This window comes from Perna viridis, chromosome 1 (genome assembly GCF_037379345.1).
Source record: "Perna viridis isolate PV_CMFRI_1.1 ecotype Kerala chromosome 1, ASM3737934v1, whole genome shotgun sequence".
NCBI classification, from domain to species: Eukaryota; Metazoa; Mollusca; class Bivalvia; order Mytilida; family Mytilidae; genus Perna; species Perna viridis.
The window spans coordinates 14,362,663-14,379,471 of record NC_142445.1 but is presented as its reverse complement, the minus strand read 5'-3'; the positions used below and the strand labels follow the sequence as shown (position 1 = coordinate 14,379,471).

Sequence of the window (16,809 nt, the reverse complement as noted above, 5' to 3'; positions counted from 1 at the left end):
AAAGATCTCTTAAATGCTATGCATCGTGTTGAGAGTGATAATAGTGTGGATGCTGATGAACCTTTAATGAAACATAAACTGGAAGGAGGGGTGACGATATTGAAGCAGAAAGACAGAAAGAAGCAGGTAATGCTAAAATTCATAAAGTTGGTTTAATAGTTCAATCAAATTAAAAGCTACAATAGTAAAATATTCAAGATTCTGTTTTTTACGTTTTTATCAGTTCTATGTAAACTGAAGCAAGGTTCCAATTAAACATTTTGTCATAATAGAGACATTAAACTGGATTACTCGCTTGAATGACAAGCGAGTAAGTGGTCATTATTACTGGTTCACATGAACTAACCAACACATGTATTCATGAACGCGTTGAACGAGATTACATGTAATAATCATATTACCTCATCAGTGTAATTAGCTATACATCATCGGTTCAAGTTTTATATGTGCTTCTTGCTTCAGTTTTAAGTAAATGATCTTGAATCTAATAAAGAGGACATAAAAGAGACAAAATTATTTTAAGGTTAAGAAAATTTCCTCACAAAGTGATAGCAGAAACCTTACAGAAGCCTTATAATATGCATAAATCAATTTTCACCATTGATTAAAATGTCAACGTTAAAATAACCTTTATTTTCAAGCCGCCTCCGCCTGCTAGAAGGAAGTATGATTTTGGTATAAAAAGAATTTTATTGACTCGAGATCCAAAGGATAAATCAATCAAAGGTATTATAAGTTTACTATTATTTCCCCAAAAACATTCCTCTTGAAATAAATCTTGAAATATGATAAATACATTTATGAAATAAAAAAAAATCAATGATACCATTTGCAACATTCTAGTAAATAATTTTACATAACTATCAGAAGTTATACTGTCACATGTTGTAAAATGCGGGTACCGATTATTGTTATGTCTTGTGTATTTAAATGGTTACATCTTAATAGGAAAGAGGTTCTTTTATAGCAATCAACTACGGTTCTGTTAAAAAACTGTTTTACTTATGTTATACTTGCAAAACAATCATATTGAATAGCTTATTTGTAGCCCCTTTAAATCGTGTAAAGAGAAGACTGCCATTTTATGGCCACAGTGTCGCCTTTTCACCACATAGATGACTTTCTAGATAATACTATTCAGTATTAAATTGCATGTAGTGGGTACTTGAGGTATAATAACGCAATATTTACCTTTTTATGAATACCTTCGTAAACATATTAAATCCAGTGATGATTTCAATTAATACATGATTTAATATTTTTTTCCCTCTGATTGTATAACACCTCTTAGACTTTTATATATCATTATGTTATATAGCTGGTAATGGGATAGGAATGAAGATTGTTGGTGGTAAGACGGTCCAAGGTACCACAGAATTTGGTGCTTTTGTTACTGCGATATTTCCCGGTGGTGTGGCAGATCAGCTGCATGGTGAACTCAAAGAAGGTACAATGTCTTGATTGTGTTTTCCGTTCTAGAGTCCCTAAACGTCAAGTGTATTTTTGAGGGAAATCTTAAAAACTATTCATATAGAGACGTGCCAAAAGTATTTGGTCACTTGTAAATTTTCCCTTTTTAATCTATGCAAAATCACATTTTTTCATTTCTCAATTAATTTTCTTGATTTTTCACAAATATTAAGAAAAATATCTGAAACTTTACTTTTTATTTTGGAAAAAAGATTTTCTCAGTGGAAATAGATGAATACTGGCAATCACCAAGAAAATTGATGACGTTCCGCTATTTCCAACTAAATTTATGATGCTTAATTTTTTATCTGAACGAAATTCTTTAGCAATACTTTTGGACCCGATCAAATTACAGAAGTTGAACTTCAACATTTTCTTTTTTTACAATAAAGAAATCATTAAAATCAGTTGAGAAATATTCCATTAACAATTTTTGAAAAAAGAATGATTTTATATAGAGAGTAATAGGAATTTACAAAAGAATGAATACTACTTTTGGCACGCCTCTAAGTCTAAGGTAAAGTTTTATTAATCAATCTAAGAGAAAAAGTAGCTTGTATTTGAAAGTACATTACTGAAAAGGTGACACTGTAAATGTCCTGTTTAATATATAAAGTAATCTACTTTATGCTTATTTATTTATTTATTTATTTATAAATATTGTCAGCAAACGTGAACGAACGTCATTTTGTAAAACACAACATTACCTCCCGTCAGTATGCCAGTCTGACAATTATATTTAAGTCAACAACCACGAAATGTCGGTGACGTATTATTTTTACTCCGTTTAGTATTATACTACTACTACTACTGATAATAATAATAATTATTATTAATATTATTATTGTATTAAGTCACCGATCACGAAGTATCAGTGACTTATTGTTTTACTCCGTTTTTTACTATTATTATTATTTTTTTCGTCACCTTCCGTCCTCCTATCAATGAACATTTCCGGAGAATTTCTCACAAATCGATTGGCCAACTCCTACGAAACTTTGCACACATAACCGGCATCATCAGAATGTGTACCTTAAGTTTTCAAAACTCAGAAAAAGGCGGCCATTTTAAAATGGCTGCCAAATTAGGAAAAAAGGTCAAAAAGAAGGAACATCGTATAGCTAGGTCCTTTAATCTCAGTTTCCGCTATATAGATGACGCATTATCGTTAAACAATTCTAGTTTCGGGGATTTTATTCATTTCCCCAAAGAACTTTAGATAAAGGATACTACAGGCACTGTAAAGCCAGCCTCATATCTTGACCTACACTATGATATCGATGGTAAAGGAAAACTATTGACCAAACTTTACGACAAAAGCGATGAATTTTCATTCTGTATTTGTCAACTTTCCTTTCATCTGTGGCAACATACCTTCAGCACCTGCGTGTGGAGTTTTCACATCACAACTCATACGTTATGCCAAAGCTTACCGAAACTACGCAGACTTTTTGTATCGCGCTAGAAGTCTAACAAATAGGCTTCTGGAACAGGGTTATGTTGCTACAAGATTGAAGTCATTACTACAGAAGTTTTATGGTCGTCACCATGGAATCATGGATCGTTTCGTTTTATCCATCTGCCCTATAAAAATTAATTTGTTCAACGGGTCATAGTTTTCCTTTCCTCTTTCGTGTGACCTGGACATGACATTGTTTTATGAGCAAGTCAGCGGGTGTGTCTAGAAAAGCAGAGGACGCTTACCCTACCGTAACACCTGGTCCATGTTCCAAGTGTTTTAGTTTTTAGAGTCTTACTCATTTACTTTTTGTTACTTTGAATGTGTTGTTTTGAATTCTTTGTTGTGTGTGTCTGTTTTCCATGTCTGGTCTTTGTCCCTTGACAACATTCTTTTGATTTCCGCTTAAGTCTTGCTTCCCTTGATTACTTTTTGTTGATTTGGTTTCTTTTGTAGGAACTGTGACGAATTTTAAATTTTAAGTTTAAGCATTGCTTTGTTTATTTGTCGTAACATTTCTCAGCCTTTTATTTGGAAAATTTCATAAAAAATATTTTTCTAAAAATATTTGCTGATTTCAGCCAGCTGACATTGTTTTTTATGAAAAGTAGCTAGACTGATATTCACTTTAAATTTGATATTCACTTTAAATTTCCATAAAAATTCGCATTGACATTTATTTTCAGTTCTTGTAATTAACTTTTTGATTTTATCATCAATCTTGTTTTGATGAATTGAAATCTATTCTGTTTCAATCATATGTTGTCAACTTGTATCAGTAAACGTTTTTTAAATTGTACAGAACAAAGATGATTTTAGGATTCAAATCAAATCGTGAGATTAAACTTAAACTGTAGTGTCCAATCGGAGCGAAATCACCTATGTCGATTTCGTTTAAAAGAAATAAGTAATCTCATTCTCTCGAATCTTTATGATTTATGCAGGTGATCAAGTCTTGGAATGGAACGGCATTGAATTGTCAAATAAAACCTACGAAGATGTACAAAGAATTATCAACATACACAGTCAAGAAATCGAACTTGTTGTTAAACCGTATGTATTTGTAGCCCATTCATTTTGAATGCATACTTGTTTGCACATTTCTTGATAAAACTGTACTTTTGACCAATACGATAAACGTATTTATCTCGTTATTTACGTTAAAAGCCACAATCAATACCAGATAACATATTCGTTCATTTAAAGGATAAGACCATGTTAAGGTGCAAGTCATAAATATCGAAACAAGTCTTTTAAATGTTCATAAAAAAATTATTTCCTTTTATTAACTAATTAATCGCGATTTAAAATTGTCTTTTAAACAAGTCTTTTAAATGTTCATAAAAAAATTATTTCCTTTTATTAACTAATTAATCGCGATTTAAAATTGTGCAATTTGAATTTCCCGCGTCTATGGGAGCCACCATGATCGGTTGAGTTGTGACGTCACGAAGTCGGTTTTTAAAGTAAAAGTAAGTTGGTAATTGATTATGATGTCCGAAAAAATCTCAAATTTGGACTTTTCCCCTATAATTTCAACCCAAAATAAACAGAAGAAGAGATTGAGGCACAACATGTAAGCAAAAGTCAGACAACATTGACGAACAACCGGATTTGCAGCCAGAAGACTAGTATATATTTCATAGGAAAATCTACTTCCAAATAATTTTCGTGTTGCCGATCAAAAAGTTTTAGAATATTCTCTTTTATCATTCCTGCAATCGTAAGCTTGACGAGACAACATGTTTTGGTGATTAGATAAACAGGATCGTAGAAATGTTTACGGAATATTCTTCATTTTACATATTATTTGCAGTACTTGTATCAGTACCAAACCGACTTAGTGACGTCACTAGCCAATCGGAAGCTATCGTTTAAAATCAATAAAGTCTGCTTATGATCTTCCTTCAGAAAGGAGAGTTCTCCAAGATGGCTATTTACAAATATTTCAAAGATTTCGAAATTTGCATACCCTTGAGCATTTTATAAAAGCGCATTTTACATTAAAGGTTATTTATTTTTATTTACGTGGGTATGATTTATCATAAGAGCCGAACTTAATACAAAGGTGGCCTTTCCGTTTAAGAGAATTCACGTAAGTTAGCAAATACGAAAACTATTACATTTGCACAAACGTAATTATTCTTTAAACTGTTCATCTTTCAATATTCATCGGTCATGCGGTTTGGGTTCTTTTAAAGTAAAGTTAAAATCATTAAAATGAATGTTCTAAATATTCATTTTAGATCAATTCAACATTCAAGGAAAGAATCAAAGACAAAGAAGGAACGAACAACTTCGTATGATAACATGGACTATGTTGCCGATGAGGTTTATGGTAAGACCTCTTTTAGATTATTTAAAATAAAACAAACTTCATTGAACTTTAGTTTTATCCAATGACATAATTACATACAAGACACTAATGTTTCAAAATAAAAAAGTAAAATATATTACAATTACAAAGACTTATCTTGATATTTATGGTGTATATTAATAGAAAAATGCCTGAAAGCAAATCATGGCGTAGACCCACAACAACTTGCCGCACAACTTGAGGGGATCAAGGAAGGCGAGTCATTTACTTGTTCACAACCTGGTTCACAGTCATCATCTCAGCAAGAGGAGTACATCACGCCAAGTCTTTCGTCCCCTTCCAATTCGTCACAAACATCGACTTCTTCTGATAGGTTAAGGTTCAAAGAAAATAATACAAAGGAGACCAGAGAGTTGAAGGAAAATGTTGAGAAGGTACTATTATATTCAACAATCACCACTTAATATTGACACTGTAAACTTATTTATTTACGCAGATAATTTGTTTTGCGTTTTAGAATGAAAATTTACTGTTGTAGCCATTTAATTTCGCGACCTCCACACTCACAAAAATATATTCCATAAGTTAACTTATCTGCGGGTCTCATTTTATCGATTTGCAAATGAAATAGTTAACATTTAATACTTTAATGGACAAAAATATGCTTCTACATTTGTTTGAAATGAAAATGTTTACTGCAGTTTTACAATAAACACTTATCCTATTTAAAAGAATAAAAACTATTTCCAATTGCAATTTTTTCTTATAATTTTAGGGTGTTCAGCATGGCTCTAGATCTATGGGAGAAATTCAAGTAAGTTTAGTCTCTTTTGCATAAAAAAGTCCCTAAATCACACCTAAAAAGTTTTAGGCAACAAGACATGCACTTAATCTTTTGACTTTTGAGCCCTTGAGGATGAACAATCGCCCTTTGTGACAATTGCATTATGATCATGAACTGACTAGCTAAAATTGTTCATATCTATTTTAAATCTAACAAATAATTTCATCCTTAGTATCAGAGTCTGCATATTGACAATAACAGTGATTTGGCTTGACACAAAAATTACACACAGATATGGCTTAGAATCAGGATAAAACGCGTGACTTCGCTGCCGAATGTTTTTCCGTTTTCTACCCAATTCGTATATCGTTTTCATTTCTAATCAATATACTGTAATGTTCTTTAATCTGCAGTCCTAATCATTGTTTTTCAAGTTTGATTTTTAAACGATGCGTTTATTACATTTCTGCCCCACTTGTGGCCATCGGTATTGATACTATAATAAACAACATGGTAGGAAAGTAAGCGGAGCCAAAGTGTTATATAATGTCACTTCTAAGTATGCTGTAATTGCTCTTTTGGTGCTCAAATAGAACGATTACAATAAACTTTATAAGGGAATGGAAATGACAATGTTTTCTGTTAATTAATCAACGCTCGGTGATTGCAAAAAGTCTACGTTGAAAGTGAAAAAATACAACCTGAACAAAATAACAGCGATCTATCACATTGAAATATTTTTGATATTATTTGGTAAAAGACAGACAATATTTATACAAATTGATTGAAGCGATATCAATTTTCTTTTATACTATTTTGTTTGAAAACACCAGTTCTCTGTGTCGCTGAACTAGTGACATGTTCTTTTATTTTTAATGATATTTTTTGAAAAAAAGTTATTAGTTTGATATTTTCAAGATTGCAATGTAACAATGACGTTATATAAAAAAAAACTCGTTTCAGTTACAGCTAAGTCATGATGACTATGACAACACTCTAAATGTCCATCTTATCCAAGCCAGAAATTTAATGCCAAAAGATATCAATGGATTGTCTGATCCTTTCGTTAAAATTTACTTACTTCCAGGAAGATGGTAAGAACTTAAATACTGGTGATTTGTTATACCTGCTTTTGAATAAATTATAATTAGATTATTTGAATAATTTTAAAATGGAGGATGAGAGCATCCAATATTTAACTTCCGTCAACGCACGTGATAAATTTGTTTCAACGTCATCAAAATCAGCAAATATAGATGGACCAAGCATGTTGGGGAACACAAAGAAAATGAAATTCGAAAACTAGCAAACAAATTACATTTTACCATTTTTTCACAGGGAGCAAGAAACCAATTAAAATCGGGGATTAAACTCAAGTAATCTTACGCTGAGCATTTTAATAAAAACAAAAAGAATAAAATTCCAAGATTTCTCTTTTATATATATGTTGAACGTTATTGAGAAAATTAAATGATGCATGTTTTTCCCGCCTACAGCCTTGAAAATAAAAGACGTTCGAAACATATCTCTCGGACGCTGAATCCGCAGTGGCACCAGACAGTGATGTTTCAAAACTTACACCGAGAGGAGCTGAAAAATAAAATGTTGGAAATTACAGTATGGGATTATGACAGATTTAAAACGAACGACTTCTTAGGGGAAGTCATTATTGATCTTTCTGGTTCGTATTATGTTAAGTACAGAGGTCGTGGTTTAACCTCTAAATTAGAAATTTAATGTCAGTAGAATAAACAAAATATTATTATTTTTCAAAATGTTCTTATGAGAAAGAACAATTCATTTTTGTCTTTGATATAGAATAATGGAAGGAAACATTTTTGCTGACGAAAAATATTTATGTAACTCATGGTTATTCTGAACTTCAAGCGTAACATGTCGTATGTCTTTTGTTTACCTGCAGTTGATTGGGTACTAGACAACATAACACATTGGTATCCCTTACGTGAACGTGATGTCACAACGGGAGTTGAATTACCTAAGCCAACAATATTACCTGCAGACATAAGGGAAGCATCAGAAATGAATCGTCGAGGATCGCCTAATCTGTACTGCAATTCTCAGGGATCTCCAAAACCCAACCGACAAAAGGTACTACAATGTATTATAAAGTAATTAAATGTTGTACACACTTTGACAATGTTGATTTGTACTCTACAAAATAAACTTATTAACCTCTACCACTTTATTTTCAAATTTCGTACAGTCACTTATCTTTTTTACTCTAGATACCAACAAGTAAAAGTGATGGTGTTGGAAGGCGTCGGCGTTCCCTGGGTAATTTGACTGATACCGATCGTAAGTATTTCAATGTTTCCAGAATTTTCACGCTTTTCCCCTTGTCTTAGTGCTTAGCTTTTTGCCACGTCAATGTTCAAACAGGTCTTTATTAATCTGAAAACAAATGAATATACCATATATTATGATAAACCCTAAAATATTCCCAATTTAGATATCCGTTTTCAAATTATTTATATGTACATCATTTATTTGAGGAAGTAGATAGCTAATACAATTGTAAGCTTTTGTGCAATTTCCTAATTTATTTGCCGAGTATCAAATTAAGTTGGTTCGGCAAAAATATGCTTCATCTCTCTCTTTAGGTCTTTCTGCCTCTGCCTCTGATTCCACTGAAGTTTCCTCTACGCACTCTTCGCCTCTCCTACGACACAACTCACGTGACATGCCACTTACTACGTCACATCCGGGTAACGTAACCCATTGTTTCAGTGGTGTGTCGCACGTCATGTTCTTAGCACGCAGTGTTATCCAGAGAGTTCGTTCTTCTCGTATTTCCCGTCGGCTTCAGTTCAAGAAAAAACATGACGAAAGGTTATTTTTGAATGTCTGTCGTTTGCCAGTCATGAGTTTTTATATCATTTTGATAATCAGAAATATTGCTTGAAATTTGATTTTATATTAATTTGAATATCAACTTTATTTTATATACATTATTGTTCAGAGTGATTAGTGAAGCTCGTAATCTTTCAGTCATTTTTCTTGAATACTCTTTTGTTGTGTGCATTTTGGATTGTGCATGCTCTCGTGATAGTATCTTTTCTTTTTCTTTTTAATCTTATATAATTTCTAACTAGGACTCGTACATGAATGACATGATTCTCTTTCTTTCATCAGAAAACTACACAACTAGCTTTGTTGTTTCCATGTTAATGCATATTCGTTGTAAACATAGAAAATGTTTTGACAAGCTATCTTGGAATAAAAAAGAAACGTAAATATTCCAATTTCCATATGCTTTGTTAACCAGTTTGGAACATTTACTTCGTTTCAATATCAAAATGGACAGTTTAGTTATATTAAACATGTATTGTGAAAGCAGTATTTTATTTTTGAAAATAACAAGTCGTTCTGTTGTAAATGTTATGAAAGAATTGAACTTTAGCCAATTGATTCAAATCATTTAGGCAACGTTTAACATTTTTATAAATGAAAAAAATCATCTGGATTCCTTATTTGACATCGCAGTGATATCAAAGTCATGGAAAGAGTACAATACTTAAAGTCGCGTTGTCAGAACGTTTGTAAGTTGAATGTATTTTTATAAATTTATGGACTTCATCACCATCACTGCCTTTTCTCCAAATTTCATTTGCAGTTTATCGCATAATAAGAAAAATGATTTGAACGTTTCTTCACCATACATGTTTAAAGAAAACATACAAACTGCAAACAGTATTATTTGCGTTAATCAATATTATGTATGGATGTACATACGTGTACTGCGTATCATATCATATTGTATATTCGCACATGAATGAGTACATATCAATTAATATGATATATCGCTGAAATGTGTTAGCTGGTTAAATTGTATTTCTAAAATTCAGTGTTATATGAAACTCGATCCGTGTTTAAAGAACAGTTTTTTAATTAGATTGTGCGTATATTATTTCAGGAGTGTGAACACATATTGGAGATATCAGTCTTTCGATTAAATATTATATAAGGTAAGGTCATGAAATTATTATATTATTTAATTATATAAAAAAAGCTATGAAACTTATATTTTTCTCACGAAACTAAACAAAATAAATAAAACAAATCACCTAAAACCAAAACATAAAAACAAATTAAAACAAAGTGTAGCTTCGACGTGTATGAAAGAATCATTATTATCCCTTCACATACATAAATCTTTCTTTTCTTTAGGAATAATCAATTCGTAGTTATACACAAGTATTCATATTTAACACGTAATAACTCGTAACAAAACTTAGACATTCGCTGACAAAATATGGATATGGGAAAGTAAATGCATGTCAAAAACTTTTACAGGAATGCACACGAATCTTTTTTGATTATTTCTGTGTAAATAGCTCGTGAACCATCTCTAACCATTCGAAAAGCATAATTCACCGAACTTGTAAAGCATTTGAAAGAAATCGTGGGCGTCTTGGTTAGCCTTTCACCATGCGGATCGTTTTAGAATTCATTTACTTATAATTGCGAGTAGTTCGTGCTCGTTTTGCGATTGATTTACAGATCATCATGAGTTCACTGAAGCTATTCATGATCTAACTAATATGTATACGATAAACGCACGCAATGAATTCTCGTTCCGTATCGTTAACTTTCCTTTCATCTGTGGCATCATCCCTTCAGCACCTGTGCATTGAGTTTTCATATTAAAACTCATACGTGACGCCAGAACTTACCAAAACTGACTACAAAAGTTTTTTTTAACTCGTCAAAAACTTGTGGACCGTTATGATGTATATATCCGCACTTTTAGAACCGATTTGTTCATTTTGGTATGGTTTTCCTTTCCTCTTTCGTCTATATCGGACATGTCATTTTATGAGCAACTCAGCGGGTGTCTCTTGAAAAAGAAATGACGCTTACCCTTCAAATGTTTATGCTGCCAGTTTTTATGGAGTCTGGTTTGCTAATTTACCTTTGTCTTATTTACGTGTTATATTGAATATTTCATGTACATTCTGTATGTCTATTTTCCTTGTCTAGTCTTTATCCTATGACTATGTTTTTTCATTACCATTCGAATTTTGATTCCCTTGATTTCCTTCACACGAGCATTTTGAATGACCGATTTCTTCGGCAAGAACAAAAACGATAAGATTGCTTCCGATCTATTTTTTTTCGTATGTGCCTGTTGTAGAAGAAGCCTAAAAAGTTTCTAGAGAAAGTTTTGGTATAATATTTAACAAATGTACATAAATTTTATTTTCTCATAAGACGTGTCTCGTCTCCCTGAAAATTTAGTTGATGAATAAGGGAGGCTGCATAGCTAACTATTTATATGCAACCCTATTAAAAAATCATTACCGTTTGCATAACACTAAACCGCGAATATTCATACAAACTTGTTGCGTAAACTTTTCGTTAATTATTCGTAAAAGCTGGAATCAAATCTTAACAATACGCATTGTAGTCGCAATATTTTTTATGCGTTCTTAACTCGTATAGATTCGTAAATTGCTCGTATTTATCCGTAATGAATGGAAAACAAATTTCTATCGTAAATGCATTGTATTCATTTGTATTAAATCGTAGTCAAGTAGGATAGCAGGCTATCGATTTTTGAGAATTTAATGCACCGGAATATAATATGGCTAAATTATATATCGATGGAATGTGTATTTCAAGCTCTATCGAAATAGCGATATCGTACACATCGATTGTGGTCACGTCTCAAACAAAATGGGGTCAAAGGTCAGTCATGATTTATTTGAAGAGTTTTTAAACCTCTGCTATCCTACTAATGTGATTGTTCAAATCCGAAACCAATCCTGACGCACTCGCAAATCATTTGTATGAGTGGCTTATTCAAAAGGTTTCGTGAGAAAATTCGTGTATGCGTGGTATAACACACATTACACGAAATGGTAGTTTTAACCAAACAACGTCGGAAGGTATTTTCTAAAGAAAATATCTTTGTTTTAAGACTCGTTCAAATTTGACTTTTTGTCAATTTTGGTCTTGTCTATCTGCATTAGACTTTTTTTTATTAATGATATTTTTGCCAAATCACAAATTGCCAAATCACAATTATTGACTATAAGGAATGTTTTTCTTGATGTCTATAGCATTGTTCTTTTCTGATTTAAACATTATGCGAGTGTTTATAACTATTTATTATCATCTTTCTTTGTAGGTGCAGCGGAAAACAATATGCTATCTGTGATAAGACTTACCAAGTTTTACTAACCTTGTTGATAGCTTGCGTAATCCACACTTTGTATTTGTTGGTGCCAAATAAGTAGAAAATCGACTAGTCTGTCTTAATGTTTAAGTTATCAGCGTTAGGTACCGTAGCTGCCTGAATGTTCAGTTCGTAAACAAACGCTTAACATCTGGGGTTTGATCGGATTTACCTGGAACCGATGTCGATGGATAAAACATATGCCCATTTGGTCAATCATACATATTGGGAGAAATCATGATGAACTATAAGTACATTGTGGTTCAGGCTTCGCGAGGAGAACGGAAGGAAAACAAACCAAAAACCAATTACATAATCATTTCTTGTTAACTACGTTTCAACCGATAGCAAAATTGTTCACATTCCATCAATTTACAATCCACCATGAGAGTTTTAAACAGAGCCCTGAATGTAGCTTATCTATGTATCATGATTCCGGTATTATAAGAAATATCATATAAAGTTTTCATAAAAAAGAGAGAAAATAAATCAAAATATTTTTACATTTGAGTACAAATAAAGATTCAAGACAATTTTTGGGATTGCATATGAAACCTGCTTATGTATATGATTTTACACTGCTTAAAGTGCTGTGCGTTTTCGTTATGTTACAAAAAAAAAATACCAACTTAAATTTGAAAAATGGTTGTGAAATTTAAATTCAATTATGCGCAAATTACAAGTTAAATTAATTTAAGGATCAAAATAAGTATTTTCTTTTCATCCACTGTTCTTATTGAGGTTGCGTTTTTAAGCAATACACCTTTGTCATTGGTTGCAAAGAAATTGATTAATACTATTATTTATTTAGCTTCGGTGTCTGATATAAAGTTTTTAAAAAACATTACAGATAACATAATATAATACTGGTATTGAACAGATCACATTTTCACTGTATGACAATAATTTTACTCTCTACTACTTTGGCTAAAGTTGTTTCCTTTTTACCTTTGTTGTTAACATGCAAATGTTTTAGACTTTACAAAAATTTAGAAACTAATTCTGTAAATTGTAACACTTTACTACAATATGCATGGTAGGGATTTAGACAACGTAGGGAGTTTTCATTAATATTTATGTACAAAAATTATAGAGTTCAGTCTACGTATTCACAAATTAAAGTGCAATAACGGATGTTAGCAAAAACGTGATGTTCTAGAGTCTATGACGGCATTATGACATCATGAATTACTTTGGACCTTTTCTTTACGACTTCCTGAATTTACCACCGTTTAACCAACAAAACATATTTATATTTAGAACCCGCATAAGATATAGTAATTATGCAGTTCCTGTGTTAATCAATATATATTTATTAATTTATGCATAGTTGAATAAGATAATACAAATAATCTTGGTCTTTGATAACACTGGAAAAAGTCTTTAACTCCGAGTAAAGCAAGATAAGTTTAACAGGAATGTACAATAACTTTCTGTGGGAAGGATTTAGAAAATAATTTGAGTATGAATCCTTCAAAAAAGTTAATTTCAAAGTAATTTGTTGCTTGAAAGCTTTGAGTCAAGGTTAAACATTAGAGTGGAAGAGTCATCCCTGCTGAACTTTGGGTTTTAGACAAGTCCAGTGTAACCAGGTGTATTGTCTAAGAGAGTTATTGTTCTATTTATATCTGTGATGGTGCACATATAAAGTGCATGTTATCTTGTTAAGTAATCTGTAAATTGCCTATTATGTTTGTAAATAATATATAGGTATTCATTGTAAAACTCGAGTTGAAAAATAAATTATTGAAATCGAAAATTAAACAAGTGTATTCTTATGCAGCCTAGGAAATACAGTATGGGAACAATTTCCTCCTTGTCCTGCTGACATTTCCATCTGTTCAGCATTCCGTCATGTCAAGACAATGACAAACATGTTGCCTGATCAGCCTCAACACTTAAAGTTTTAATTAATAATTATAAATTAATTGCTTTTAATTTAAAGTAGACATCGTAAGGTACATAGTTTGTCATTTTTTTTATTTTTAAGAAACGTAGCCTGTCCGAGCAACGCCTCTTTCATTTGAATGGCAGTAAGTTTATTCCATTTAGTTTATTTAAAGACTTCACTTCCAAAAAAAAAACAAACAAACAAAACTGAAATGGAATGATACAAAAGACATAAAAAAATATTTTTTTACAACCGCAATTAAAGATTATTCACTAAACAATAATAAGGTTAAAATCAAATTCATACTATAAAACATACCTTCAATACAAGGTCAGTGTCTGGGAAGGTCTATATTACAACGAAAGGTAAGCTTCTACTTCAATAAAGATATTTGATGTACTGATATATTTTTTTCTTCAACCATAAAATTAACGAATAAAAATACATCAATTAGGCCATTTTTCAGTTAAAACATATAAACATGAACAGATGTATTGAGAATGTTTAACAGTACGGATGTAAATTAAAAAAAGCAACAAAAGTATCTGACCTCTTTTTGTTTTAGGAAGTGTTTGATGGACAACGTGAACCTTTTTAGGTAAATATACACAATGATAGACAAAATGTAAAGAAAGGTAGAACAAAGGTAAAAAAATGTAAAACAAAGGTAAAAAATGTAAAACAAAGGTAAAAATGTAGAACAAATGTAAAAAAAAGGTAGAACAAATGTATTTTAAAATAGAACATAGGCTTAAAGTGAAACGAATGTATAAAAGGTAGAACATAGGTTAAAAGTAAAACGGAGGTAAGAAAGATACAACACAGGTAAAAAGTGAAACAATAATAGCAATGGTAGAACAAAAGTAAAAAAGGAAGAACGGAGGAAAAAGAGACAAAACAAAATTTAAAAGAAAGAAGATAAGTTAAAAAGGTAGAACATTGGATAAAAAGTTTGAACATAGGTTAAAAGTAAAATGAAGGTAATGATCCATTTGAGTAACTGCGGCTATGTTCTTCGACGGATCAAAAATCCCAACATTAGTTCTATGCAGGATACCACAAAGAACATTCATATTTAGTTTGGTTCCAAATGGTCAAGTAGAGGAGAAAATAGCAAAAAAAAAAAAAAAAGAAAAAAAAATAGAAAAAAAAGAGCGTTGTAAAAGGGAATAACTTCATCATGGCTCAACAGATTACAAAGAAAATTTGACAACAGATAGATCTCATCTTACTGAAAACTATTCCCAAGGTCTGAATTTGGCTTGACCTGACGGTTTTGGGGATATATGCAAAAAACAACTGTCCGACCGCTATGTTTTATTTTTAATAACAACGGCCATGTTTTTCGATGGATCAAAAATCCCCACACCAATTCTATGCAGAATACCCCAAGGAACCGGCATACATAATTTGGTTCCAATTGGTCAAGTAGTGTCAGAGAAGAAGTTTTTTGACAGAAATAGAATATCAAAAAACGTCGAAAAAGGGCAATAACTCCAACATAGCTTGACAGACTAAGACAAAAATTTGTCCACAGATATATCTCATCATGCTAAAAACTTTCACTCATGTCAAAATGTGGCTAAACCTAACGGTTTTGGAGATATACACGAAAAACTATTGTCTGATCCCTATGTTCTATTTTTAGTAACAGCGATAATGTGTTTCGACGGATCAAAAATCTCAACTTCGATTCCACGCAGAATACCCTAATGTACATTCATACCAAGTTTGGTTTTAAATGGTCAAGTAGTGTCAGATGAGAACAGTTTTGAAAAATTGTGAACGACGACGACGGCGACGACGAACGTCAAGTGATGGCAATTTTATTGAAAATGAAACGTCCATTTTACAGCATACAATTGAAGGTTTTACTTGACAAACTGTTATATTTCAAATAATTCAAGGACATCACTTTTGATCTGAAACTCGGATGAAATTAAATGAACTTCAGTAAATTTGACTAGTTAACTATTTAGGGCAACCACAATGGGTCTATATAGCCATGTGACCATCAGTAATATTATGTAACTTGAAGAGGCTCTGCCTTATTCGATAGTTGTAAAGTGCTGGAATGTGCCTTTCTATTAGTTTTGTTATGATTGTTTCTTTGAAACTTTTCATTCTTGGATCTCAATGTATTAATTCTGTTGTTTCTGACGAACGTTTTTTTCTTATGAAACGTGTACAGCTTTCCAAAATTAATAAAAAATGGATAATTATTTTTGTATTTTATACGATAACGGGCAATGACACTTCTCGTTGACCAGAGGTCACTAGCACAATAATCAGACTTATCTGACTTGAAATATAACATAGATTTTTAACGGAAGTTGCAGTTTTACAAATTTAAAAACCCTCAAATACCGAGGCTTGCCTCTCGGTACTGGATTTTGCTTATTTATTTTGTATTTGTGTCGCTTGTGTGCACAGAATTTTGAAATTAGAAATATATATTTGATTTCGTACTTTCGTTTTCTCTCACGTTTTTGCAAGTTTTGTAACCTTTTATATAAAGCGGTTTTTTATTTGCCCCATCTATTTTCTACTGGACTGCAGTTGTACGTTAAATATGTAGAGTGAAATTCAATATACTCTAACGATGCCTTGAGATGACATTTAAGTGTCAGTCTCTGTAAAAATCAGGCAGTCCGTGAAACATGGTATAAAAAACCAATCATTTTGATAG

The 16,809-nt window shown here is 31.8% G+C and overlaps 1 protein-coding gene across 3 annotated transcripts in view; it reads left to right on the top strand.

Moving 5' to 3' along the window:
- The window catches only part of LOC148627378 (uncharacterized), a 47,228-nt gene extending 33,175 nt beyond the window's left edge, over nt 1-14,053 (top strand). For 2 of the 3 annotated variants that reach the window (XM_088571974.1, XM_088571965.1), the window contains 14 exons: nt 5-126; nt 642-726; nt 1,319-1,447; nt 3,874-3,982; nt 5,176-5,267; nt 5,430-5,680; nt 6,022-6,060; nt 6,994-7,124; nt 7,527-7,711; nt 7,952-8,139; nt 8,277-8,346; nt 8,652-8,756; nt 9,965-10,016; nt 12,182-14,053. In XM_088571974.1, the coding sequence (XP_088428100.1) occupies nt 5-126; nt 642-726; nt 1,319-1,447; nt 3,874-3,982; nt 5,176-5,267; nt 5,430-5,680; nt 6,022-6,060; nt 6,994-7,124; nt 7,527-7,711; nt 7,952-8,139; nt 8,277-8,346; nt 8,652-8,756; nt 9,965-9,972 (1,514 nt within the window). In that variant the 3' untranslated portion in view covers nt 9,973-10,016; nt 12,182-14,053. The remainder of the gene's footprint in view (nt 1-4; nt 127-641; nt 727-1,318; nt 1,448-3,873; nt 3,983-5,175; nt 5,268-5,429; nt 5,681-6,021; nt 6,061-6,993; nt 7,125-7,526; nt 7,712-7,951; nt 8,140-8,276; nt 8,347-8,651; nt 8,757-9,964; nt 10,017-12,181) is intronic. The other variant, XM_088571981.1, reaches the window with a different exon arrangement.
- Nucleotides 14,054-16,809: the final 2,756 nt, after the last annotated feature.